Source organism: Mustela lutreola, chromosome 6 (genome assembly GCF_030435805.1).
Source record: "Mustela lutreola isolate mMusLut2 chromosome 6, mMusLut2.pri, whole genome shotgun sequence".
NCBI classification, from domain to species: Eukaryota; Metazoa; Chordata; class Mammalia; order Carnivora; family Mustelidae; genus Mustela; species Mustela lutreola.
Window position 1 is genome coordinate 89,843,334 of NC_081295.1, and position 26,404 is coordinate 89,869,737.

At 38.5% G+C, this 26,404-nt stretch overlaps 1 protein-coding gene across 7 annotated transcripts in view; it reads left to right on the plus strand.

Annotated features, from left to right (window-relative positions):
* Nucleotides 1-7,340: 7,340 nt before the first annotated feature.
* UBR2 (ubiquitin protein ligase E3 component n-recognin 2) overlaps nucleotides 7,341-26,404 on the plus strand; it is a 126,258-nt gene continuing 107,194 nt past the window's right edge. For 3 of the 7 annotated variants that reach the window (XM_059177988.1, XM_059177987.1, XM_059177990.1), the window contains exons 1-2: nucleotides 7,351-7,894; nucleotides 16,530-16,789. In XM_059177988.1, the coding sequence (XP_059033971.1) occupies nucleotides 7,817-7,894; nucleotides 16,530-16,789 (338 nt within the window). In that variant the 5' untranslated portion in view covers nucleotides 7,351-7,816. Of the gene's footprint in view, nucleotides 7,895-16,529; nucleotides 16,790-26,404 lie in introns of those variants that run through there. The other 4 variants (XM_059177994.1, XM_059177992.1, XM_059177991.1 and 1 more) reach the window with 4 other exon arrangements.

Sequence of the window (26,404 nt, forward strand, 5' to 3'; positions counted from 1 at the left end):
CCAGATTCCTGCTGAAGGCAGGCTAGGGTTATAAAATATCAAGGATGAGGGATGAGGAATTTGATTAAATATCAAGTCAGTCAGACCAAAGGTGGGAGATTCTTGCCAAACTGACTCAGCAGAATTCTTGCTAAACTTGAATAAGCAGGCCAAGGACAGATCCCAAGGCCTAGTCAAAAACAGGACTCAGAGGAGCCTGACTAGAGGTAGGTCGAGAGCAAAGTCTTTGTCACATCCCTCCACACTCAATGGACAGAAATAATTGGGGAGGGATGAAATGTGCTAGCTGAACAATTTTTCCTTATGGTATGCCATGTGATAATCCTTGCCAATCTGGAAAAAAGACTGTCTTGATAAGCTGTCTTTAGGGAGCAGAAGGCTCCTAATGTTCTGTTCCCAAGACATCATTTACCTCTGTGACAACAGATGAAGAAAATATGAGGGCACCTTGGTCTCCCTGGACTCCTTCACGTGCTTGCAGCTACCTACAGGTCAGCAGGTGACTCTGCTTCTAGGAGTTGGCTAGCTGCTAACCTGTGTACCACTATTCTCCTCCATGTGATCTCATCCTCCAGCAGGCCAGCCCAACTTTGTTGCCATGGGGAAGGCAGAGGTCCAAGAAAGAGGGTTGCAATCTGCAAGACCACATCTGGGGATCTAGGCTTGGAACTGGGATACCATCATTTTCATTGCATTCTATTTACTAAAGCAAATCACAAGGTCATCCCAGTTTTGAAGGATAGGAAAATAGACTCAAAGACTGACAGAGTCACATTGTAGTATGGGGGGGGGCATTAATTAGGTCCATAAAACTGCAATCAAGGGTGCCTGGGTGGCTCAGTTGGTTAAGCATCTGTCTTCAGTTCAGGTCATGATCCCAGAGTATGAGGATCAAGTCCCATGTTGGGCTCCCTGCTCAGCAGGGAGTCTGCTTCTCCCTCTGTCCTTCACCCTGCTTGTACTCTCTCTTGCTTTCTCTCTCGCACTCTCAAATAAATAAATGAAATATAAAAAAAAAATTGCAATCAATCTATCACAGTGACTTTGAGTAAGTTACTTATCTATATGAGCCTAAGTTTCATCATGTCTTAAATGAAAGTAAAGTAACTTTTCATTTCATTTAATGAAAGGAAAGTAAAGTAACATCTGAAAGGGTTTTTTAAATAAGAATAATACACCTGTTCCAATCACTAGTAAGCACAGCATTTATTTATCTGAAAACTTTTAAAATATATTTTTAGGGGCGGATGGGCAAAGAGAGAGGGCAAGAGAGAATCCCAAGCAGGCCCCACATCCAATGCAGAGCCCCTACACAGGGCTTGACCCCATAACCCTGAGATCACGACCTGACCTGAAATCAAGAGTCAGACGCCCAACCGACTGAGCCACCCAGGCACCCCATCTGAAAAGTTTCTGCAATAAAGTCATAGCTTTCATATTTTTCTAGATTCATTTCAAGTTTGTTTCAGCCTCAGGGCCTTTGCATTTGCCACATCCTTTGTCTAGAATGCTCTCGTCTCAGGTCCTAACATGAGTATTCTTTTCACTTAGGGCTCAACTCAATTCTTTTTTTTTTTTAAGATTTTATTTATTTATTTGAAAGAGAAAGATCACAAGTCAGCAGAGAGGCAGGCAGAGAGAGAGAGAGAGAGAAGCAGGCTCGCCGTTGAGCAAAGAGCCCGATGCGGGGCTCGATCCCAGGACCCTGAGATCATGACCTGAGCTGGAGGCAGCGGCTTAACCCACTGAGCCACCCAGGTGCCCCAGGGCTCAACTCAATTCTTACCTGCACCCCCAACTCACATATGCCTCCCTGACCTGTCTATACTTAAAAAGAGTTTGCAAATCTATATGAACAAGGAATTTCATTATTTTAATTACACAAAACACTGAAAAAAGCCAATGAGTTTATCAGTAAGGCTAAATACATTATGATGCATTCATATCTTGGAATACTATGTAGCTATGAAAAATGATGAAGCATTATGGGGTTTAATAAAAACAACATGAAGGAGCACCTGGGTGACTCAGTCAGTTGAGTGTCTGACTGTTGATTTTGGCTTAGATCATAATCTCAGGATCATGAGATCGAGCTCCATGTCAGGCTCTGTTCTCAGTGAAGAGTCTGCTCTCCTTCTCTCTCTCCCTTTGCTCCTCCCTGATTTGCACATTTTCTTTCTATATATTAAACAAAAAAACAAATTGATCTTTAAAAAAGATCAATGTGGATTTGTGGTTTACTCATTCATCTGGTAAATATTTATGGAGCATGTAGTATGTTCCAAACACTCTTCTAGAAACATGGATACATGCATTAAAAACAGGGTCCTTGCCTTCATTCAACCCACATTTTAGCAATTCTGAAAATATGACAAACTTTATCACCTCAATAACCACCACTTCCAAAACAAATACCTAGAAATTTTGGATAAAGATATAATAAATATGATCGTAAATGCATATTTTAAAGATGGGTTCCATTCTGATTCTGTTGCCTTTGTGTTGTCTCTTTCTGGAAGTTGGTAGACTTCTTTGTTCCTGATGTTCTAAAAGGTCCTTATGATTTGTCATGATGTTGCTACATTTATTTATTAAATAAAAATATCTTGTTTTTAAGTAATCTCTATACCTAATATGGAGCTTGAAGCAACAACCCTAAGGTCAAGAGTCACATGTTCTTCCAACTGAGCTAGCCAGGCACCCCAACATTGCTATATTTAAAGCAATTGTTCTGTGTACTGGATGGGCTTATTCAGTCTAGAATCTCATATATTTCAGTTTTTGCAAGTTTCCTTGAAAAATTTTCTCGATAATTTATACTCATCCATTTTTGTTGTTGTTCTTTCTAGAATTCCTATTATTCAATTTTTACTCTGAATATTTTAAAGGTTAGTGCGATTCTGATTCAGTTGCCTTTTTGTTTTCTCTTTCTGGAAATTTTTAGGATTCTCTCTTTGTTCCTGACATTCTGAAAGTCCAAAACCATGAGAAAATAAATTTCTGTTATTTAAGTCACCGAGTTGGTAATATTTTGTTATGGCTGCCTGAGCTGTCTAATATAGGGTTCCACTCCTCTGGTAGATTTTCTTTCTTTTGAGCTGGTCAGTTTCTCTGCAGAAGACTTTCTCAAACTCCTGCCTGGGAGTTATAAGCCAGTCACTGATGTTCTCAGAGTCAAGTGGGGGGAAATGCACTGGAGTAAGTCTGTTCAGTGGAGAGACTTTGAATTAATGCCCCAGTATTTAGTACAGTGTTACTGTCCTTAGCTGTGCCTGGTGTCTCACAATCCAAAGACCTCAGGAGCAGCCTCTCTAGAGGAAAAGCCTCCAGTCTTCTTCCAGGGTAGAAGATGGGGTGATCTAACTTCCTGCTATATAGACATTTTTTTTTTAAGATTTTATTTATTTATTTGACAGACAGAGATCACATGCAGGCAGAGAGGCAGGTGGTGGGGTGGGGGTTGGGGGGGTGGGAGCAGGCTCCCTGCTGAGCAGAAAGCCTGATGTGGGCTTAATTCCAGGATGCTGGGATCATGACCTGATCCAAAAACAGAGGCTTAAACCACTGAGCCACCCAGGCGCCCCCATACAGACTTTCAAACAATATTCTTGCTTTTAAGATCATCTTCACCCACTCTCAGAGCAACATAGTGCTTCAAATTTCTAAGTCTTTCAGGGTTCTGTACATGAATTCACTTGATTCTGGGTTTTCCTGCTCCTAACTTAGGTTTCAGCATTCTCTAATTGCTAAGCCAGTTATTTCTCATCCATTTGCTTCCCATCTTCCAAAATTTTGATGTTGCCATTCCCTAGCCTCTTCCCCACCCCCTATCTTTTGCTCCTATGAGTATTCAATACGTCCTGTCTAACCAGATGTTTTAAATGCCCACATGGGAACATAAGACAAGACCTTGGATCCAAGGAACACTAATTGAAACTGTGATCCCTACATAAAGCTACGGCTTTCAAAGGAAAGTAACATCAGTGAAAACATAGACTAGAAAAACACACACTGACCTGAAGAGGGAAATGACAAGGAAGATTTTAACCTTGACTCTGAGAAGGAAAAAGTATTCTCCCTTAAGAATTTACAAACAGGGACAATGTCACACAATTGAATTTATATTATTAGGGAACCCCAAGACAAGAAACTGACATAAAAATTGGTCCCTATGCATATGATACTCCCAGAGGGCCTAGTCCTGAGTTTATGATGCTTCTAGAATGCTTGGCTTTGCAGAGGCAAATGCAAAACCACTTTGAAAGTACATGCTCTCAACAGAGGCCTCTCAAGTTTCTCATGGCTAATGTTTAATGAAGATGATCTCAAAATTCACAATTACAAAGTGGAAAGGAAACAATCATTAAGGTGATTAACACATAAACACACACAGTAAGATTAGATTCCCAAGATCTTCATAACTACAACAATCTAATGAATACTGAATATGCCTATTTAAAAGTATGAGAGATATAAAAATATTTAGAACCATACATTAAGTAACATGACATTATGAAAGAAGAACAAGAATCTTTGAAATGAATTAAATGTAATTTCTAGGAATGACAAAGGAAATCACTGAAAATAACTTAGCAGATTGTTCAATATCAGATTAGACACAGCTGACGAGAGAGTTTGCATACTAGAAGATATATCCAGAATGCAGCACAGACAGTTAAAAGTATGGAAGAATGTGGGGCGCCTGGATGACTCAGTGGTTTAAAGCCTCTGCCTTCAGCTCAGGTCATGATCCCAGGGTCCTGGGATTGAACCCCGCATCGCATCGGACTCTCTCCTCAGCAGGGAGCCTGCTTCCCCTCCCCTCTCTCTGCCTGCCTCTCTGCCTACTTGTGATCTCTGTCTGTCAAATAAGCAAATAAAATTTTTTTTCAAAATATGGAAGAATGAAAAAGATTAATAAAGAATAGAAAAAGGAGTCAGATAGAAGTCCCAGAAGGAGAAAATAGAATGGTAATATCTGAAGAAACATTTGAAGGTAATATTTGAAAAAATAATGGCTTTGAAGAATTTGTTGGCCATATACTCTAGTCTGCAAACCAAAAGTCATTTTATACTACAGAATGTACATCATATAGACCATGTTCTCTCCCCACAATATGATACAATGAGAAAGCAGTAACAAACAATAACAATACCACACATATTTGAAAAATTTAACCTATACTATATGGGTCAAAGAAGAAATCATAGTAAAATCAGAAAATATTTAGCAATGGATGATAATGAAATCACTACATACCAAAATGTGTATAATGCAGTCAAAGCAGTAGATACAGAAATGTATTGCCTTAATAAATCTTTTGGTTCTAAAGTTGGTCCCAGGCCAGCAGGATGACCCAGGAACTTGACAGAAATGCAATTTTCTGTCTCCACCCAAAACCTATTGAATTAGAAATTTTGAAGGTGGGATCTAGAAATCTGTATTTTATCAAGACCTCCAGGTGATTCTGATGCATGCTTAACTTTGAGAACCACTGCCTTAAATGTATATATTGAAACAAAGAGAAATATTAATAGCAAATACCCAACTCAAGAATTTGGAAAAAATAATAAAATCAATCTAAAAGTAATAGAAGTAAGGAAATAATGTTAACAGCAGACATTTTCTTTATAATCTATTTAAATGGCTTTAATTCTATGTTAGGACCCTTCAAGAGGCATTACCTTTGCTTCCAGGTTGTAACAATCCCAGTTTTCCTCCAGCTTGACTCTGACTAGGTAGAGTAACAGTCAAGAAAATTGGGTAAAAAAGAAAGTAACATATAGAACAACATTTCAAGATAATTCATTCTAGATATCTATCTAGATATATGTATTTTTTTTCTAGACCAAGTCATAAGAAAGTATTAAAAATTATTTTCTTTGGGGAGGAGGGACTGGGAGTAAGTGGAGTAGTTTTCATTTTTCTTTTTAAAAACTTTTTAATGATTCTACTTATTTATTTGAGACAGAGAGAGAGAGCATGCACATACAAGCTGGAGAGGGTGACAGAGAGAAATGGAGGGAGAAGCCGACTCCCCACTGAGCAGGGATCCCAATGAAGGACTTGATTCCAGGATGCTGGGATCATGAACTAAGCTGAAGACAGACGATTAACCAGCTGAGTCACCCAGGCACCCCTCATTTTTCCTTTTAAAATATTTCTACATGGGCACCTGGCTGACTCAGTTGGTGGAGATAGGACTTTTGATCTTGGGGTCGGGAGTTCAATCCCCATGTTGGGCATAGCACTTACTTTAAAAATAAATAGAGAAATGAATAAAATATTCCTACCAGGGCACCTGGGTGGCTCAATCATTTAAGCATCTGCCTTGGCTCAGGTCATGATCTTGGAGTCCTGGGATGGAGCCCCAAGTCCGGCTCCCTGCTCAGTGATGAGCCTGCTTCCTCTTCTCCTTCTGCCCCTCCCCCCTGCTCATATGTGATTTTTCCTGCTCTGTCTCAAATAAATAAATAAAACATTTAAAAATATATTCCTATTAAGTTTGAATTTCTAATCTTTTATTTTCAAAAGCAATAGCAAGACTTATTTGATCTATGAGATTATAGGTAATTTTTATTTCCTAATCAAAAAAGCAAAAACAAAAAGATACTTGGTTAATATTATTATTAAAACAATAAAAACAAAAACATTTCCCAGGCCTGGAGTGTGTCAGATCCCCCCCCACCCCACCCTTAATTCACAATCTCTTTCTCGGAATTAACTAGCATGCTTGATAAAATGTGTAAGCAATTTTCTGATAAACTCCAAAAGAACTGAAGACTTGTTCTACGAAACCCATTCACCTAACTGCCAGTCAAAACCTCTAACCTAACATTGTACCTAATCTATTTTTATAAAATGTCCCTATCAAGAGTAAATCTTGATAGATTTGGCTTACAGGCTACTTTTCCTTTCCAGCAACATTTATAATAAACTTTGAGATAAGTGGTCATAACTAAATTACTTGGAAATATTTTCTTGCCTAGTGCTTAAGTATGTTTCAAACCCTTAAAGAATCTGGGTAATGTCCACCGAACTTACAGTCTGAAAGATGAGGGCATGATGAATGACTGGGCCATAGAACTATGGGAATAGAATGGGATTCTTCCATTCTTTCCACGATTATCTGTCTACCTATGTCAGGCTTTGAAAAGTACTTGAGCGGTTGCCACGTGCCAGGCACCGTTCTAGGATCTGCAGATACAAACAGGAACAAATAGACTGAGGGAATAAAACTACACTTCCCACAGTGTCTTGCTCTTCGGCTTCTTCCCAGGTGAGGGCTTCTTTCCGCCAGTCTCTTCCCAGGATCCTAGTAGTACAGGAAAGCCCCGCCCGCTTAGCTGCCATTTGCCCATGTTCTGGTTAAAAGATGGACTACAACTCCCAAAATGCCTTCGTGGGGCACCCTATAAGGGCTCCACCCGCTTCCCTGCCGTGTGGCGGAGGACTACAGCTCCCAGAATGCTCTGCTTCCTCTTTTGGGTGTTGTTGCCCCTTTCCCGGTGCCCGACGCGGTAGAAGCTAGCGAGAGTGCCAGGTCCTGGGTTCTCTGTGTCCTTCTCCGGGGCCAGGTCGAGGCAGTGACTTGACTTTTGGGCGCCGAGCTCGGAGGGAGCGCAGGAGGCCGCTTTTCCTTCTGTCCGGTTTACCTCAGACTACTCTTCTTCTTCCCCACCCGCGGCCGCCTGGACGACTCCGGACTGACTGCCTGGGGCACGGGTGGCAGTCTCGGCAGCTAGGGCTGTGGCGAGGCCGCGGCCCTCGGGACGGCGGTCGCGGCGTCAGCTCTGGTGAGGAGGAGGAGGGAAGATGGCGTCGGAGCTGGAGCCCGAGGTGCAGGCCATCGACCGGAGTTTGCTGGAATGTTCGGCTGAGGAGATTGCAGGGGTGAGTGCCGGGACCCGAGCGGGGACTTTCGGCCCTCGCAGGCCGCGTCCCGGGGGAGGAACCGACTCCTGGAAATCTTGGAGCAGCCCTGCCCTGACTTGGGGCTACGACCTCGCCGGGCTCTCTGTCCTCGCCTTGTGGGTAACGGCCCGGGGAGGCCACTGTGCCTGCCCCGCTTCTTCCTTCTTTTATCTTCTAATGGGCGGCAGAGCCGTGCTGGGCGCCAGCCACCTTTGCGCTTCCCTTTCTGCCTAGGAGAACCGACAGCTCCTCCACTATTCCTCTTTTGCCCCCAGGCTCTCATTAGGTCCCCAGCACGAGGGCATTTGCCCTTTTTGCTAGCTCCTGGAAGAGGGAAGGGGAGACGCTTCCTGGTTTGGGGGTATAATCGTCCTACTTCATCTGCCTAATTCCTTTTCCGCAGATTAGCGGAGCGTTGCCTCCTCCACCGAAACATGCTACCCGAACCGGGTTCCTACTGTGTTCTGGGATTGCCCTGGGCACCAGAGGATGCAAACGGCGCTGTTTTCCCTTCATCCCCTGTTCAGTGCATTTTTGCCCCGGTTTGGTCAGTCGACAGCGTTGATGAATGTGCGGAAAGTAGTGTCTGGTCGTGTTTACTGAGTGTGAGAAAGCAATAGTGGAGTCTGGGAGAGTAAAAAAAAACAATTTTTAGGGAGTTGGGGTTAGTCGGGTGGAAAGAATTGTTATGTAACTTTGAGAGAGCAGCTTTCAACAAATAGAAGCCAATAAAGTGAGTTTTGGTCACAGCCTAGTGGGTGCAGTTAAATCCCAAACTTAAACATTCAAACCCAGTATTGTAACGAAAGTGTATTATGAATATGCTCTTGTAAGTAGCAGAGTTGTAAAATGATTACTTTAATAAACTTGATGGCATTTTTGCTCAAGAAGGACAGGGAACACCATTAGAACAAATAGTTCAGGATGGCTATAAGGACCAAAACAACCTAGGCCTCACCTCTAAGGTCTCTGATTTAAGGTTAGTTTCTGGGGAGGGAGGGACCTTTGAACACTTGTCAACAACGCTAATGTTAGGAACAAAATTTTAGTGGGGCCCTTTGGAGCTGTTGGTCAGTGAGGAGTTATTTGTGTGACTTGATGAAGACACTAGAGGCAGAGTGGAAGCAGTTGACAGGAGTAGAGGTGAAGAGTTTAATATGTTGAATGATGACTCTTGCATTTTATTATTTTGAAACCACCTTGTTTAGTGTAGGTCTGTTTTCATTTACTTCCTACTTAATATCGCAGCAACCTGAGGGTTTTCGTCCCTTATCTATGAGATGTGAAAAAAGAAAAAGTGTTACAAGTAAACAGTAAAATGGTCAAAATAACAGCTATTCCCAATCTGTCACTGTGTTAGTATCCATGTTGATATTTTAATCTGTTGTCTACCTCAGAGTGTTGTTTTTACACCCACCAAATTATGTGTGTGTTGGCCCAACGATACAGGCTGTGTGCTTCATTTTTGCAGTTCTGAAAGTGCAAGCTATCAAGTGATTGGGAGTTTCACCAACTTGTTGAAGTTCCTGCGAAGACAAGTTATAAACGGTGTTAGAGGGCAGTGTAATAATTCTTGTGCAGGGAAATTCTCAGGCAGATGCAGAGGGAGAAATTAAGGGAAAAGCAGTAAAAATTTATTAATTTGAGTTTGTGAAGATCACAGTCTGAGCCACATTTTACTTTTGTTCTGTTTACTTTTGAATGGCTTTCTGAACAATAATATGAAAAAATATCTAGTCTAAAGACCAACAGAAGTCCTTAAAGAAGATGCACACTAATATTAAAATACAAGGCTCTTCTAGCTGTATAACCTGCCCTTACTTTGTGAGAAATTGTCTGTATTTAGTTAAAATGATATAACACTTACAAGCTGTTCTTTCAGCTTGGGCTGTAGCACAGCTCTATATCACAAATTGAAATGAATTAATAAAGTTTTCTCAAGTTAAAAGTAAATTTTAGAGTAAACAGCAGTAATTGCAGCCTTTAGACCTTTGTTACTGGTAATTTTGGGGATCACATCCACTTAAAATTACTTAATAAGCTTTTCCCACACTTTATTTACACACTGCTTTTTAAATTTCTATTATAAGGAGGAAGGATTTTTGTGATTTTGTATATCCTGACAAGCATTCTCACAAATAAAAGCCTTTACGCGCTCTCTGCGATAGTTGTAAGCCTTATCAATTATCTTACAGTGACCCTCTTTTCTCAGTTTTCTCCTTTTCTTGGTAGACTTGATTGCACAACAATATGACTTTCCCAGCGCTTCTTGAGTCTATCTACATTTTTTACTGCACAAATTTTATTATCATGTGTTCTAGTGGATGATTGTGACTTAAGAAGTACCTATATTGTTTTTCCCCAAACCTAAAATACATATTCATTATAGAAGTTTTATGTTGAGTTTTATGTCTGTATTGGATACTTTTTGCTTTTAAATTTTGATAGTTTTATACATAATTCAGATATATAAATTCAGTTTAGTGTGTTTTTAGTATATTCACAGTTGTGCGACGTTCACTACAATTTTAGAACATTTCATCATCCCAAAAAAGAAATCCTATACCTATCAGTAGTCACTTCTGTTTTCCTTTAAACTCCCAACTAAACTGTGTATCTATTTTCTGCTGCCATCAATTTGCTTATTCTGGAAATTTCTTTTTCTTTTTTCTTTTAAGATTTTATTTATTTATTTGACAGAGATCACAAGTAGGCTGGGGGGGAGCAGGCTCCCTGCTGAGCAGAGATCCCGATGTGGATCTCGATCCCAGGGTCACGACCTGAGCCAAAGGCAGAGGTTTAACCCACTGAGGCACTCAGGCACCCCTATTCTGGAAATTTCATATAGATGGAAGCATAACAATATGTTGTCTTTTTTACTTTTCTCACTTAACAGATGTTTACAAGGTTCATCCTTGTAGCATATATCAATACTCATTCCTTTTTATTGCCAAATGATAGTTCATTATATGACTATACTGTATTTTATTTATCCATTCATCAGTTGATGGACATTTGGGTTGTTAACACTTTTTGGATATTAGGAATTATGCTGCTGTGAACATTTGTGTTTGTTTTTATGGGAACATACGTTTTAATTTCTCTTGGGCATATATACCCAGGCATAGAATTGCTGGGTTCTATGGTAGTTTTATGCTTAATGTCTTGGGGAACCACTCAGCTGTTGTTCAGAGTGACTGCATCCTTTTACACTTTAACCAGCAGTATGCGAGGGTTCTATTGAATTTCTCTGTATCCTTTCCAACCCTATTATCTTTTTGATTATAGCCATTCTGTTGAATGTAAAGTGGTATCTCATTGTAGTTTTGATTTGTATTTCCCTCATGACTGTTGATGCTGAACATCTTTTCATGATCTTACTGACTATACATCTTAAGAAGTGTCAATTCAGGTCTTTTGCTTATTTTTTAAATTCGATTTTTTTTCTTTTATTACTGAGTTTCTGTATTATTTTGATTTGTGAATGCTTCATTTCTGGAACTCAGTATGATTTGTTTAAAATTTTTCTAATCTTAAAATTTTCATTTCAGCACTAGTGATTATTGTTTTGTAATTAACTTACATGTTGGTGGTTCTTGTTTTAAAACAAATCAAATGTGGTTGAAGGATACAGTTTTAATTGGGTATAGAATAATAATTAGATACTGTAATAAAAGGCTAACCTCTAGGGATTCTTTCATTTTTGTGTTTATCGTACTTGCTCTCTATCCCAAGGCTTAAATTTAGCATTCAAAAAAGGAAAGCTCCTGGAAACATTGTCATAACATGTTTACTTTAGTGGAATGAGTTGACAAGTTTCTTTAGTTCCCTTATGGAGGACTTCTAATAAGATAGTGCTTATTACTTTGTTGTGCACATTGGTGTGACAGCCACAAGTGTCTGAAATACTAACATGCAACCAAGTTAGAAATCAATAGTTTTTCCTGTTGAGGAAACAGTTACTGTTAGCTTATGTTAGTGAGGAGAGGAAAGGCTATTGATTTTATTCTTTTGAGAAATACGAGCTGTTATTGTGAAAGGTGGCCAAAAAATTTTTACCTCCTGCTCAGTTTTTCTTTACAATTTTTTTTTTTTAATCTATACTGTTGCCAGTCACTAATTCAGTATTTCTGGTATAGAATTCTCATGTAAAGGTACTTTGCTTTTTTTTTTTTTTTAAGATTTTATTTATTTGTCAGAGAGAGAGAGGGAGAGAGAGTGAGCACAGGCAGACAGAATGGCAGGCAGAGGCAGAGGGAGAAGCAGGCTCCCTGCTGAGCAAGGAGCCCGATGTGGGACTCGATCCCAGGAGGCTGGGATCATGACCTGAGCCGAAGGCAGTCGCTTAACCAACTGAGCCACCCTGGCATCCCGGTACTTTGCTTTTTATGTTGTTTAAATTTAAAGAAGTTTGAAATGCCCATTTCAGATCTCAAATCTGTTAGGTGATTTTAAATTTAAAGCATATGCCTGTGTTTTTTAAACCAGATATTTGTATTTTCTTAGTAATTTATAATAATATATTACAAACAGTATTCAGACTGAAATGCTTTACTAATATGTGATATATTATCAGCAGATATTATATATAGTAATATATTATTTTATATATAACAATATACAAGTATTAACAGTGATGATATAGTATAAATATATAACAACATGTAGTTAATATTATAATATAAAAAATATTTCATATAAGAGTGCTGATTTTTTTCTTAACCAAAAGTTGGTATTAGTTTCTGAATTTTTTGTTTAAGGAATCTATGAACAGGGTGTGCCTTGCTGGCTCCTTTGGTAGAGCATACAACTCTTAATCTCAGGGTCATGAGTTCAAGCCCCATGTTGGGCATGGAGTCTACTTTAAAAAAAAAAAAAATTATGAACAGATTTGACCTGTCAGTGTTGTTGGAGCCACAAAACATATAATTTATTTTAGAAATCATCACCTTTTATTCTCCCTGGATGAAAATGCTGCAAAAGTGGTTTTAAGAAAATGGGAACATAAACTATAAAAAAAAAAAAATTGTTGTTAAAATAAAACCTTTAAATGTGCTGTAAATTAACATTGCCTGAAGTGTAACTTTCTAGCAACATAGGAGTGAATTCTTTGAATCTTAAAGCTTTTTTATCCAGAAAGAAGTTACTTAGGATAATTTTACTATCTTCATTCAGATTTTGAAATAGGGTTTCTGACAATGGGTGAAAAACTGGGCATTTATCCTTAGATATGGCCAAAAGGTATTTTTTAGCCCAGAGAATTAGATTTTAGGTTGCTTATTGATTGATGACTCTTTGCCTTATACTATTGACTACTTTTTTTTAAAATTCATCCTTTTATAATTGCTGAATTGTGTGTGTGTGTGTATAATTTTGATTGCAAGTCACTTCTCTAAAGAGTGGTAATCCTTAATCCTGTGGGGTTATCTCCCAAGAAGTGCTTTTAAGAGTAGTTTAATCTTTCTCCTTGAATAAAGCAAACAACTAAATTAGTAACATTTGAAAAAGATAGTTTCTCCAAGATGGGATTGGGAGGGAGACAAACCATAAGTGACTCTTAATCTCACAAAACAAACTGAGGGTTGCCGAGGGGAGGGGGTTTGGGAGAAGGGGTTGGGATTATGGACATTGGGGAGGGCATGTGATTTGGTGAGTGCTGTGAAGTGTGTAAACCTGGTGATTCACAGACCTGTACCCCTGGGGATAAAAATATATGTTTATAAAAAATAAAAAAATTATAAAAAAAAAAAAAAAAAGATAGTTTCTCTTCAGGATAAAAACTTTTTTCACTGTGCTCCCTAAGAAGCTTCAATTCAGTCCTTTAATTTACAAACAAAAATTTTTTTTTTTTTAAGATTTTATTTATTTATTTGACAGAGAGAGATTACAAGTAGGCAGAGAGGCAGGCAGAGAGAGAGAGGAGGAAGCAGGCTCCCTGCTGAGCAGAGAGCCCGATGCGGGACCCGATCCCAGGACCCTGAGATCATGACCTGAGCTGAAGGCAGCGGCTTAACCCACTGAGCCACCCAGGCGCCCTACAAACAAAATTTTTACATTTTTAGTACACATGAAAATATGAAGTTGACTAGAAATATATATATTATATATATAATATAGGATATTATATATATAATATATATACCACCTCAGAAATATTTAAAATTTCTCTCTATATATAGTTATTTTTAGAAGGAAGGAAGTGGGTAAAGACTGTACAAGTAAGAGTTAAAATGAAGACCTTATACTGTTGTCTTATGGTGTTAGACATTACTAAAATGTAAACTCTTTTAACAAGGATGTAATGTAAACTTTGATTGTAATCCATAGGTAAACATGGGGCATGTGAGTTAGCAGCTCTATTAACTGCATCTTTGTAGAAGTGAGTCCTTTCATGTGTTCTGATTTTAAATTTTTGCCTGGTTTAGAGCCAAAATAAGTAGCAAATACACAAAGCAGTATGGGAGATAAATAAACATACAGACAGAATTGATGGGGGATTGATGACAATACAGGGAAGAGACTTAGATAAAAGGAAGTAAAAATGGAAAGGAAAGAAGACGGTTTGAAGGATGCCTTATCTAGGGCTTATTGGTTTGGTTTTTAGAGATTGCAGGCCTGGATCTATTATCTCTGCTTTCATTAAAGCCACAAGTAGCATCTTTCTGTAGTATCAATACGTATGATAGTAAGTAGTATAAACATGTTTATAGTCACTCTGGTAAAAGATTTTACTAAATCCCCACTGACGCTGGGTTCTATTTTAGACCTAGGGGAATTGGGAACGGGTGATAGGAATGAGGAATGGGCTGAGCAGGCATCTTAGAGAATGTGAAACATGGAGTTCTGAAGAATGAGTAGAAAATAACCTGTAAAGCAGAGAAGAGCACTACTCAGGTGGAGGAGACAAGTATGACAGAGGCAGAGGACCTTATAGATCCTGTTGGGGACTTCACTTGATCCTAAATGCAAGGGGGAGTGGAATGACATGATCAGATTGACGTTTTGCAAGAATCACTCTGGTAGTGAGGTTGGAAAATGGGCTGTACAAGGGCAAGACTAACGGGGATGAAGGAAGATTTTCAGGTTTTTCTGGCCCACTTTATATGGGTGTGGTTACTTAGGTAGATGCTTGTATCTAAAATAGGGAAGTGGAGGCGATAGGCTTTTGAGAAGGGGTAATGGAGATCTTAAGTTCAATTTTAGACCTGTTGAGTTGGTGTTTGAATCAAGAGAAACTTTCTTCTATTTTTCTCTACACTTAACAATACCTGTGGCCACTGAATGTGTGAGTTTTTTCCCCATACTAAGTTCTCTAATTCCCTACAGACGCCAAGTGGGTGTCCTACAATTCTGACACCATACACCTGGAATTAGAATCAGATCCCATAGATTAAGGGCACGGTCCCACAAGACTGACCCCCCTCACCACTTAAGATGCCAGTCACAAACAGTGGGTCCTCAGGTTACATAGAACTTCTGTCTGACTTGGCTACAAATTGAGGGTTCCCATGACTCCCTCTTCGGGTTCAATAATTTGCTAGATTGGCTCACAGAAGGTTTATTTAATAAATTACTGGTTTATTGTAAAATGATACAACTCAGAAACAGCAGGTGGAAGAGATGCATAGAGCAGCATATGTGGGAAGGGGTGCAGAGCTTCCATGCTGAATCTGGGTGCACCAGCCCTTCTGGGTTCACCATTCCAGAAGCTCTTTGAACCGCAGCATAGAAATTTTTATGGAAGCTTCATTATGTAAGCATAATTAGTAAATCAGTGGCCGTTAATGATTAGCTCAACTGGGAGCACCTCTCCCCTCCCTGAGGTTGGGGGTGGAGGCTATTATTTCCAACCTTCTTATCACATGCTATGTTCCCCTGGCAACCAGGTATCCATCCCTAGGGGCTTTCCAAAAGTCATCTTATTAAACTCAGCTCTAGTTCAGTTGAAAGGAGATTAATTATCACAGGTAGTTGGACATCAGAGTTTGGGGCAGAAAAGTAGCTTTTGTTTTTGAGCAGGAAGAGCAAAGGGGAAAGGGTTTACAGAGTGGTTAATCAGGGAAAGAAGGCATAATTGATACAACAAAGTCCCTTGTAGATTCCTATTCATAAGAGACTGGTATATCATTTATTAATCAATGAGAAGTGTAAGTAGGCATAGTATAAGGCAGTTCATTTTCATTGCCTACTCTTCCTGTTAGCAAACTGACATGAGAACCCAAATTACAATCAGTATATCATTTGAGCAAAGGGTTAGAATGGAAGTCAGATGGGCATAATGGTTTGTGTCTTACATGATGATTTGTTGTGGTCATTTTCCTATAACTGCCTATAGAAGGTTGCTTCAAGAGTAATTTTGAGGAGAGGGATCATTTTACTTTAACTAAAGTAGAATTCTTAAATAGTGGCATTTTAGTAAAGTTCTAAATGAATTTTACCCTTTTTGGAAAGAAAACCTGGTTATGAATTAAGTCAATAAAATAGTTTATGTGATTATCTTAATCACTGTTTTTGTACTAAAGGAATATGTAGTAGGTTTATCCCCATTAGCAGTTTGACATTGTTTAAACCTAATTTTTCTTTTTTCTTTTTTCTTTTTTTTTTTTTTTTAAAGAAATGGCTGCAAGCAACTGACCTCACTAGAGAAGTTTACCAGCATTTAGCCCACTATGTACCCAAAATCTACTGCAGGGGTCCCAACCCTTTTCCACAGAAGGAGGACATGCTGGCACAGCATGTTTTGTTGGGACCAATGGAATGGTACCTTTGTGGTGAAGATCCTGCATTTGGATTTCCAAAACTTGAACAAGCAAACAAACCTTCTCATCTTTGTGGTCGTGTTTTTAAAGTAGGAGAACCTACATACTCTTGCAGGTAAAATACTGTAGTTTTCTTTCTAAAAGGCTCTTGTTTTTACTTTTTTTCCTGAAACTTTTATGTTTTTGTTTTAAAATTATGAAATATGTACATATTAAGAAAGTCTACACAAATATATATGGCTTATTAAATAATCATGAAACAAATATTCATGTAATTATTTTCCAGGTCAAGATACAGAACATCAGGGGCACCTGGGTGGCTCAGTGAGTTAAACCTCTGCCTTCGGCTCAGGTCATGATCTCAGGGCCCTGGGATGGAGCCCCACATTAGGCTCTCTGCTCACCAGGGAGCCTTCTTCCCCCTCTCTCTCTCTCTGCCTGCCTCTCTGCCTACTTGTGATCTCTGTCTGTCAAATAAATAAATAAATAATCTTTAAAAAAAAAGAAAAGAAAAAGAAATAGAACATCATCAGCATTCCAGAAAACCACAGTATGTTTTCCTCCTGCCCTTGTATTTAACTGCTTCCCTGACTGTTAAAATAATCATTTCTTTGCTTTTCTTGATAGTTTTCTAGCTGGTGATTTCTTTTTTTTTAAATGTTGAGAATTGAGGGCAGAAGATGGAGAGGAAGGTGCCCTGTCTCCTTTAAAACCATCTACTCCTTTTCACAGAACTAGTCATTGTCAACAGTTTCTTATGTATCTTTCCAGAAATTTTTAATGCATAGTCAGTCCCATATATATGGCTATCTTATACATGTATACAAACATACATACCAAAGGGAGTATGTGTTATATATTCTGGGCTGAATTTTCCTTTCTGTGTTTAACAAAGTCTCGACTTCTGTCCATATCAGTTGGTATAGCTAGGTAATATTCCACTGCGTGGTTGTACTATTTATAGAGGCATTATGTACCATTTCTTTTCCTTAACACTTTTTTCTATAAGACTTAAATTTAATAAGATCGGGATGCCTGCGTGGCTCAGTTGGTTGAGCAGCTGCCTTCGGCTCAGGTCATGATCCCAGCATCCTAGGACTGATTCCCACATTGGGGGCTCCTTGCTCCACAGGGAGCCTGCTTCTCCCTCTTCCTCTGTCTGCCACTCTGCCTGCCTGTACTCTCTTTCTCTCTGACAAATAAATAAATAAAATCTAAAAAAAATAAAAAATTAATAAGACCAGTTTTGGTTAAGGCCTGTAAGCATCTATGGTAGTCTTCCTTTATAAGCATGGTTAGAATACCAGTGGAGGTCTTTTTATATTTTGAAATACTGTTAGATTTAGTTTTTTGTTTGTCTTTATAAAAACTTCTTTGAGTTCTCTATTGATGTTTGCAATAGATTTTAGTTTAACATCATGATGTACAGACGAGGAACCTAAGACCCACTTGTTCCACTAATGTCTTTTGTAGCAAAAAGATCCATTTTCAGCACATGTATTTGAATGTCATATCTTTTGATCTTTGATCTGGAATTTTTTCTCGGAGTTTTTTGTTGTTGTTTTGGTGTGGTGTTTTTTTTTTTTTTTAACTTTCATGATCTTGATACTTTTGAAGATTACAAGCCAGTTGTTTTTTAACTGTCCGTTTAGGTTTGTCTAGCCCACTTTATGTTGGAGTTCGGTTGCATCTTTCACAGAAATATCACAGAAATCACATGTTCTCATTTTCATTTTACCCTGTCAAGTAGCATGTGATTTTGATTTGTTTGATAACTGGTGATATTAATTTTGATCGCTTGATTAAAGGAGTGTCGACAAGACTTCTCTGCTTGAAGTTACTCTTTTACTCTTTGTAGTCAATGAGTATTTTGTGGGGAGGTACTCTAAGATATTTAATGTCCTGTTTCTTATTAAACATTCATTTTATTCATTTATCTCAGTATATGTTCATGGAATCCCATTTTTATGTTCAAATAGTTCTGTATTTGACCAGTGGGAGGCCATTCAAGCTGTCTTCTTTGTTCTTTTCACGTCCCCATCATTTTTTGAATACTTCTTGGTCTGTCAAAAGATGTTTAGGGCACATCTTGAACTTTCTCTTGTCCCAGACCTGAAATCAGTCATTTCTTCAGGGAGCCTTGTTCCTTTTCAGTAGACATTAGTATTAAGAAATAAAATACTAGGTGTGCTTATTGCTATTGGTATGTCACTAATTCCAGGCCATCTCAGTGGATCTGTAATTTATAGATGTCTTTAGATACATATTGAAAGAAGTACTGAAAATCATGCATTTGCAGTAATCTCTCTAGTTTAGTCCAATGCCATAGCCTTCTCTCTTGTTTTCTCCCTTTGCGCATATGTATATATAGATAGATAGATAGATTTTTTTTTAAGATTATTTATTTATTTATTTGCAGACAGAGATCACAAGTAGACAGAGAGGCAGGCAGAGAGAGAGGAAGGGAAACAGGCTCCCGGCTGACCAGAGAGCCCGATGCGGAGCTCGATCCCAGGACCCTGGGATCATGACCTGAGCCGACGGCAGAGGCTTTAACCCACTGAGCCACCCAGGTGTCCCATCCCTTTGCATATTTTTAACTTCTGTCTCTGATGAATCTGAGTCTCATTATCCTAAAAATACTTATTTGAGGGACACCTGGGTGGCTCACTTGGTTAAGTGGCTGTCTTTGGCTCAGGTCCTGATCCTGGGGTCCTGGGATCGAGTCCCGCATCAGGCTCCTTGCTTGGTGGGGAGCCTACTTCTCTCTCTCCCTCTGCCTGCTTGTGCCCTTTCTCTGTCTCTGTCAAATAAATAAAATCTTTAAAAAAAATTTTTTTTATTTGATCATTTACTTACGTACAACCACTGCTGCCGCCACTGCCTTATCCCATTTGGGCTCCATACCCTATGCTAGGTCATGGTAGCCTTCCCTCACCCCTCATTAGGACAGATCTAAAAGAAGTCTTCAAGACACATGATGTTGAATCAGCTGGATGTCTACCTTGACAAGAAGTCCAGAGTCCTCTAGCACTGTTGGCTGGACTTGAGTTATCTCTGTGGCACTCTTGATTCCCTAGCAGCCATTCCCTGAAGAGTGTTGCTCTCTGTGTGTGCAACCTAACCCTCAGCCAAGAACTCATCTGTAGGTGACCTCCATATAGACTTCTGTCCTTTCCTGCCCCACCCGACCAGTGTACATTTCCACTCTTGGACCCTGACCCAAGATTTCTAGCTCTTTTACCTGCCCCCAAATTTGATCTAATCTCAGCTCAGTGGGACCTTCCTGTACTGCTTAGATTCTAGCTCACTGTGCCACAGGTGGGAATTTACCGCCTCAATGAGAGAGCCTTATGTATTCATCCAGTTTTATGGCTGTGTAGAGTATTCTGTTGAAACCAGAAGTGGAAGTTCTAATATTTATTTTAACAATGTTGCTTATGTTTGTTGAGCACCTTTAAGGCTCCACATTTAATGGTAAGTGTTTAATATGAAATCATGTTTAATCTGTCTACAAACTTCTGAGATAATATCCCTGAGGAGACTAAGGGTCAGAGTGGTTAAGTGACTTAACTTGCAGTCATAAAAATTGAAACCAGGGAGCTCTCAGACTCTAAAATCCATTATCTTTTCATTTTACCTTTGATCGATTCTCTTATATTGGTCTCTTACGAACTTTTTATTCATATTCAGTAAAAGAGGAAAAAATAGGAAAAATGTTGTTTTTCTTGCAACTAAATCTGTCTAGTTCCCAAATTCTGGGAAATGTTCTTTGTTGCTAAGATATTAGTATTTAAAATGAAGACAATGAACTAGGTAGTTTTGTTTTTTATTGATTTTAGACAAAAAATCAGCAATCCTTTTTGTGGTCATTCCACTGGTCCCAGAAACTCAGTAGCACTTGATTCCTAAGCAGAAAATCAAGTTGCTCTGTAGTACTGCTGTACTACAAAGTACCTGCAAAGAATATTAAATAAACTTATTTGGGCTGGAGAAGGAGCTTTTGGTGACGGTATTGTGAACTGGGCCTGAATCTTTTTTCCCCTCATTATTCCCAGTTAGCCTAGTCTATAAGATACTCTTTCCCCATTGCAGATGTTTGGCACTAGTAATAGCCTCATACATATTAGGTGCTTAGCAAATATTTATTAAGAAAATGTCTGTTTTATTGTTCAAAGTACAGAGGACAGTTTTAAAGATATTCTGCTTTTCCTACTGTAGTTAAATTGTTTGAGTGTTCTTATTTTTTGCTTATTTCCATACCTGCCTGGTGGCAATATCATATTTATTGTAAGCCAGTACTTTGGGAGGTGTTATTAATGATTATGTATAAGAAATCCTTCTCATTCTAGATTTTACAACTTTGACTATTCTTCTATCCAGCCAAATCATTACTAGGACAGCTGGTGCTACCAGTATGTAGCACATTAATCTCTCTTATGAATTTATTGCCATCTCATTTATCTTTTAACCATAGGCACAGTATTCAGAAATTTTGTTAGTACCAGGAATTCATATGTGTCAATGTGGGCCCATCCCATGGGAGAAGAGATTGGGTACAGGTTTGAATGCTTTATACGGAGATCTTGTTTAAATTGACAGGGTTCTGGGATCTTCCATTACTAGAAGAAAAGGAAGTAAGAAGAACCTTGTCTTCAAAAGTGACTGTGGAATAGACTTTTGGGAGCTTGGAGGCATGGAATGGGATGGCAGGAAGAGGAATATATTTATTCCCTCAATGAAAATGGTGCACTGAAAAGCTATTTTCCTATATTGGAAGGTTAGGTGTGTGTAAAGATTTGTGGGGGAAACTAAGTCAGAGATGATGTTAGTAGATTTTTTTTCTTTATTACATGTGGTCAAGTTTGAACTTGGGTACGTCAGCCTGGAGTTTCTCTGAGATATAAATTCTTTTCACTATAGTCCAGGTGTTTAGGTTAATCCATCATCCCTGTTCTGGATATTCTAACTGTATTAAGAGGTTGTATATAATCGGTGGAAGGAAGACACAATTGGTAAGGGGAATGCCTCATGTTATGAGGAGAAAATTACTTCGTTGACATCATCTCAAGAGAGTCACAAGGGTATATTAAGGACAGAACATAGAAGAAAAGCCTTAGCTACTGCTTTTTAGAAATTAAAAACCTAACAGGCAAGACATGCATTTGGTTATATCTTTCAAAAGGTACAAAAGTATATGCCATGAAAAATAACCTTCCTCCTCCGTCCCTTAATTTCCCGGCTTCCTTATCCAGAAGTGGCCACCATTAGTAGTTTCTTGTGTATTCTTCAGATATCCTATGCATTTGCAAGCATTTGTATTTTAGTCAGTGAATGCTAGCATATCACGTATCATATATACTGTTTTCACCTCGTTTATATAATTTCAAATTTGTCCTTAAAATTGTTACATAACATTAGAGAGTAACTATGCCAACTTTGTCTTATGTTTTTAATGGCTGATTATTCTATTGCAAAATAGTCTATCCTTTACTTACTAGCCTTCTATTAATAGATATTTCGGTGGTTTGAGGTATTAGAAATAATAACACACTAAATATTTTTGTATGTCTTTGTGCACATGTAGAAGTAGATCACAGTATAGATTCCTGTAAGTCGAATTTCTGGGTCAAAGGATGAATACTTGTATTTCTCTTTTCGTGATCAGTAGTAAAAACCTATAAAATGGGAAAGAGATGGGGACACCTGGGTGGCTTGTCAGTTAAGCAGCTACATTTGGCTTGGGTCATGATCCCAGGGGGTGCTAAGATCCAGTCCCACATCGGTTCCCTGCTAAGCAGGGAACCTGCTTCTCCCTCTGCTTGAGCACACGCTCTCTCTCTCTCTCTCTGACAAATATATAAATAAAATCTTAAAAACAAAACGAAAGGTGATGTGCTAGTTTGAGGAAGAGAGGCAGGGTGGGAGGCAAACAACAGACACTGCAATGGAAATGATGAGAAAGTTTGGAAGATCTGTCTTCTAGCCAACCTTACAGGGATAAAAAACCAGGCAGAACAGAACAGTGTGCGACCCACTGAAAGAGGAAGCAGATTGGTCAGTTACCTGAGCTGTAGAGGAAAGAAAGCAGTGTCTGGTGAGAATCTCACGTGAAAGAACAGAAATCTTTCTCCCTGGGGTGGGAGTAAAAGATTTAATCTGTAAAGGGTCCAGTAGGTCCTACTGGAGTAGGTCCACTCTTAACAGATCTTTGTAAACTTTGCTGATACCTGAAGTTAGCCACACTCCAGATTAAAGGTACTGTCCTTCAAGACTGTTCAAGATACAGATGCATCGTATTTCATCTTCTCAGAGGCACCTTCAATTCTAATCAGCTGGCTGCAAATTTCAGGTATCTCGGGCTACCAGAGGTTACATAATTCATTAGAACAACTCCCAGAACTGAGGATAATGCTGTACTTATGATTAAAGTTTTATTACAGAAAAAGGATACAAATCAGAATTAGCCAGGGAGATAACGTGGGAAGATTTCCAAATGCAAAGCTCCTGTTTTCCTCAGGGACACATTATCTTCTGGACACGTTAATGCATGACGATCCACACACAGTATTGGCAACTAGGGACTCTCATCCAGGCTTTGGTGTCCAGAGTTCTGTTGGGTTTTCATTATGTAGAAATAACTAACTGAATCATTGCCCATGGACTTAATATCTAGCTCCACTTCCCTTCCCAGAGGTAGGGCTACTATTATGCTGCTGAAAACCCCAACCCTCCAATCACATGGTTTGTCTTTCTAGTATGACCTATCCCCACTCTCTCATTCATTAGCATAAACTATCACATGGAGGGGACAGCATGAGTAACAAAGATACTCCTATCACAGGAAATTACAAGGATTTAAGAGTTCCCTGCAGAAATCCTGGGACAAAAGCCAGCCACATTCTTCAGTTACAGAGTTGTTGAGAAAGTAAAAGAGATCCATTGTATATTGCTTTCCACAATTCTTAGCACATGGTAAACTCTTCGTAAATGTCCACGCTGGGGTCCTGGGGATGAATGTCTCCTGTTACTCCCATGTCTCATGTATTCCTGGTAAAATAACATGGAGCCTATCATTTGGAAAGATGAAGTACGATTATTGAAATTCTAGGGGAGTTTCTAAACTAGATCCTTCAAGGATAAAAATGATTTGTGTCTACAGGATAGAGGTTTTTTTGAACTAGAAAAAATGATATTCAGGAGTCTTTTATATGTGTTACTTAGGAAAGGGATTTGTGAAGGAAATTAGGTTAGTTTTTCTGTAGTGATTTGTACATAGTTTCTAAATTTGTATAGGTTCCAAATTACCTTGCTAAAGCCTCTGTGATACCAGAAAAACCTGTTTTCAGGCAGTAGGCTAGTATTTTATATTTGTCTGTACTCGGTTATCTATTAGGAAAAGTGTAGTCAAATTTAACACTTGTTATTCCTTTCTAAATAGGGATGGTTATTAGGGACAGTAATCTTAGTATTGATCATAACTATTTACCATTTTATAACCATTAACAGAAATAAAATATTAGTAAAATATGAAATCATACTTTAGTGTGGTATAAATTTTAATTTGAGTTTAACACTTCTGTTAGATGTAAAGAAATTAGCTTTAGTGATTTCTTTGCATAGTTAAATTGAGAACATTTTTTTTATTGGAGTTTTATTTATTTATTTATTTATTTATTTTTTTAAAGATTTTATTTATTTATTTGACAGAGAGAAATCACAAATACACTGAGAGGCAGGCAGAGAGAGAGAGAGAAGGAAGCAGGCTCCCTGCTGAGCAGAGAGCCCGATGCGGGACTCGATCCCAGGACCCTGAGATCATGACCTGAGCCGAAGGCAGCGGCCTAACCCACTGAGCCACCCAGGCGCCCTGGAGTTTTATTTATTTAAATAATCTCTACACCCGATATAGTTGTAGCTCAAACTCATCATGCGAGATCGAGTCACATGCTCTTCCATCTGAGCCAGCCAGGCACCCTGACAACATTTTTTTTTTAGCTAATAGTTTTAAAAACTTACTGCATAAATGTTGCAGATAACCAGAAGTTATGGTTGGGGAGTTATGCTGCCATCACGAATATTCTTACTGTGTGTTTCCAGATGATGCTTTATTATAAATTATTAAATGGTTTTGCTCAGGTTTAACTTTTTTTCTTAACTTTGATTCTGTTAGTCGTGATAGATGAAGTTATGCTAAAAATAACAAACCAACCTATGGTCTTAAAGATTTGAACTACCTAAAATGTATTTATCACTCAGACTGTGACCCATTCAGATTGGTGAAGGCAATGAGTCAAGGGTTCTATATTGGTTAGTTACTTAACACCATATTAAGTCTTTGTAAACTTAACATAATGCTCTTTAGGGTTCAGCACAGCAAGGGAAGAGTAGGACTGGAGAGTCTTGCCCTGCAAATAAATTGCAGTCCTCAGAATTATCAACCATGCCATATCCCTTTAGCCAGAACTAATCTGAAGGCCTCTGTCTAACTATAAAACAGGGTGGGGAGGTATAATTCTCCAGTGTCTAGAAGAGATGGTAAACTCTCTGGATGAATATTAGAAGTATCTTTAGTGATTTTTTTAGGTTTTGGGGTTATTTTTCCTTCCTCACAGAGCAGTTAGGAAAAATGAGGTAATACGTAAATACAGCACTCGAGGAATTATGTAGGTAAGAATTTTTAAACCAAACACGGAGCCTTCTAATGAGTTACTGAGCCATGAGTAATATCTCAAGCAGAGGGGTAGAGATAATTTCATTTCTATTCTGTGTGGAAATATAACGGTCTAATGTGGAAGAAAGAACCTCTTATTTCCAATAAGAAGAGTTTGTTTAGTTTCTTGACTTTTAAAAAATTTGAAAACTTGATCTCTTTTTTAGCTGAGTTATAATTTAAGACTTTTTGTCTCGAATAGTCTAGAGATTGAAATTAATGCTATGTTAGTTTTAAAAGATACTATTTACCTCTAATTACGATGTGCTACATGAATGAAATTACACTGTGTATATTGCACTTGTGACTTTTTTCCGTTTAACAGTTTGTCTCAGAGAACTTTCCCTGTTGATATGTATAAATCATCACTCTTCTAACTCTGTGTTTCTATAGTAAGTTCAGGCCATTATTTAGTTCACTGCTCTGTTAATGAAATTAGAAATGGGGAACTTCTGGGATTTTTTCCCCATAATAAACTGCTGCAAAGAATACCCTGTACATATTTGTACACATCTCTTTTTATATGTGTCCCAGTATTTCTCAAGATAAATATCTTGAAGTAGAATTTCAGTGCTGCGTGTTGTCATTGTGAGCTTCAATGTATAGGAAATTGCCTTGTCTGCACTGCTGTCTTTGCCCCAGGAAAATGACAGAGAGTGGGCAGTTGATTCCTTCTAAATAGTTTGGATTCCTGTAGTTGTCTAAAATGAGTCCTGTAGTCTTGTTTTAGATATCTGTGATTGTTTTTAATTACTCTGTGCCAGTTTGTTGCAGGATCAAATATAGGCATGCATGGGGTATAATACCAACTTTATATGTATACCTTTGTCTAGATGTTAGGAAACAGTAGAACTATGACTAGATTACTATGGCCTGATCCTTTCAGGTACAGAAACTCAGATTTATATCTAAAATTTTCCTTTTGATGCACAATTGAGTTCTGTGTGTGTGTGTGTGTGTGTGTGTTTTAAGTGAAAATTTACATATTTCAAAAGGCACAAATCTTAATTATACATT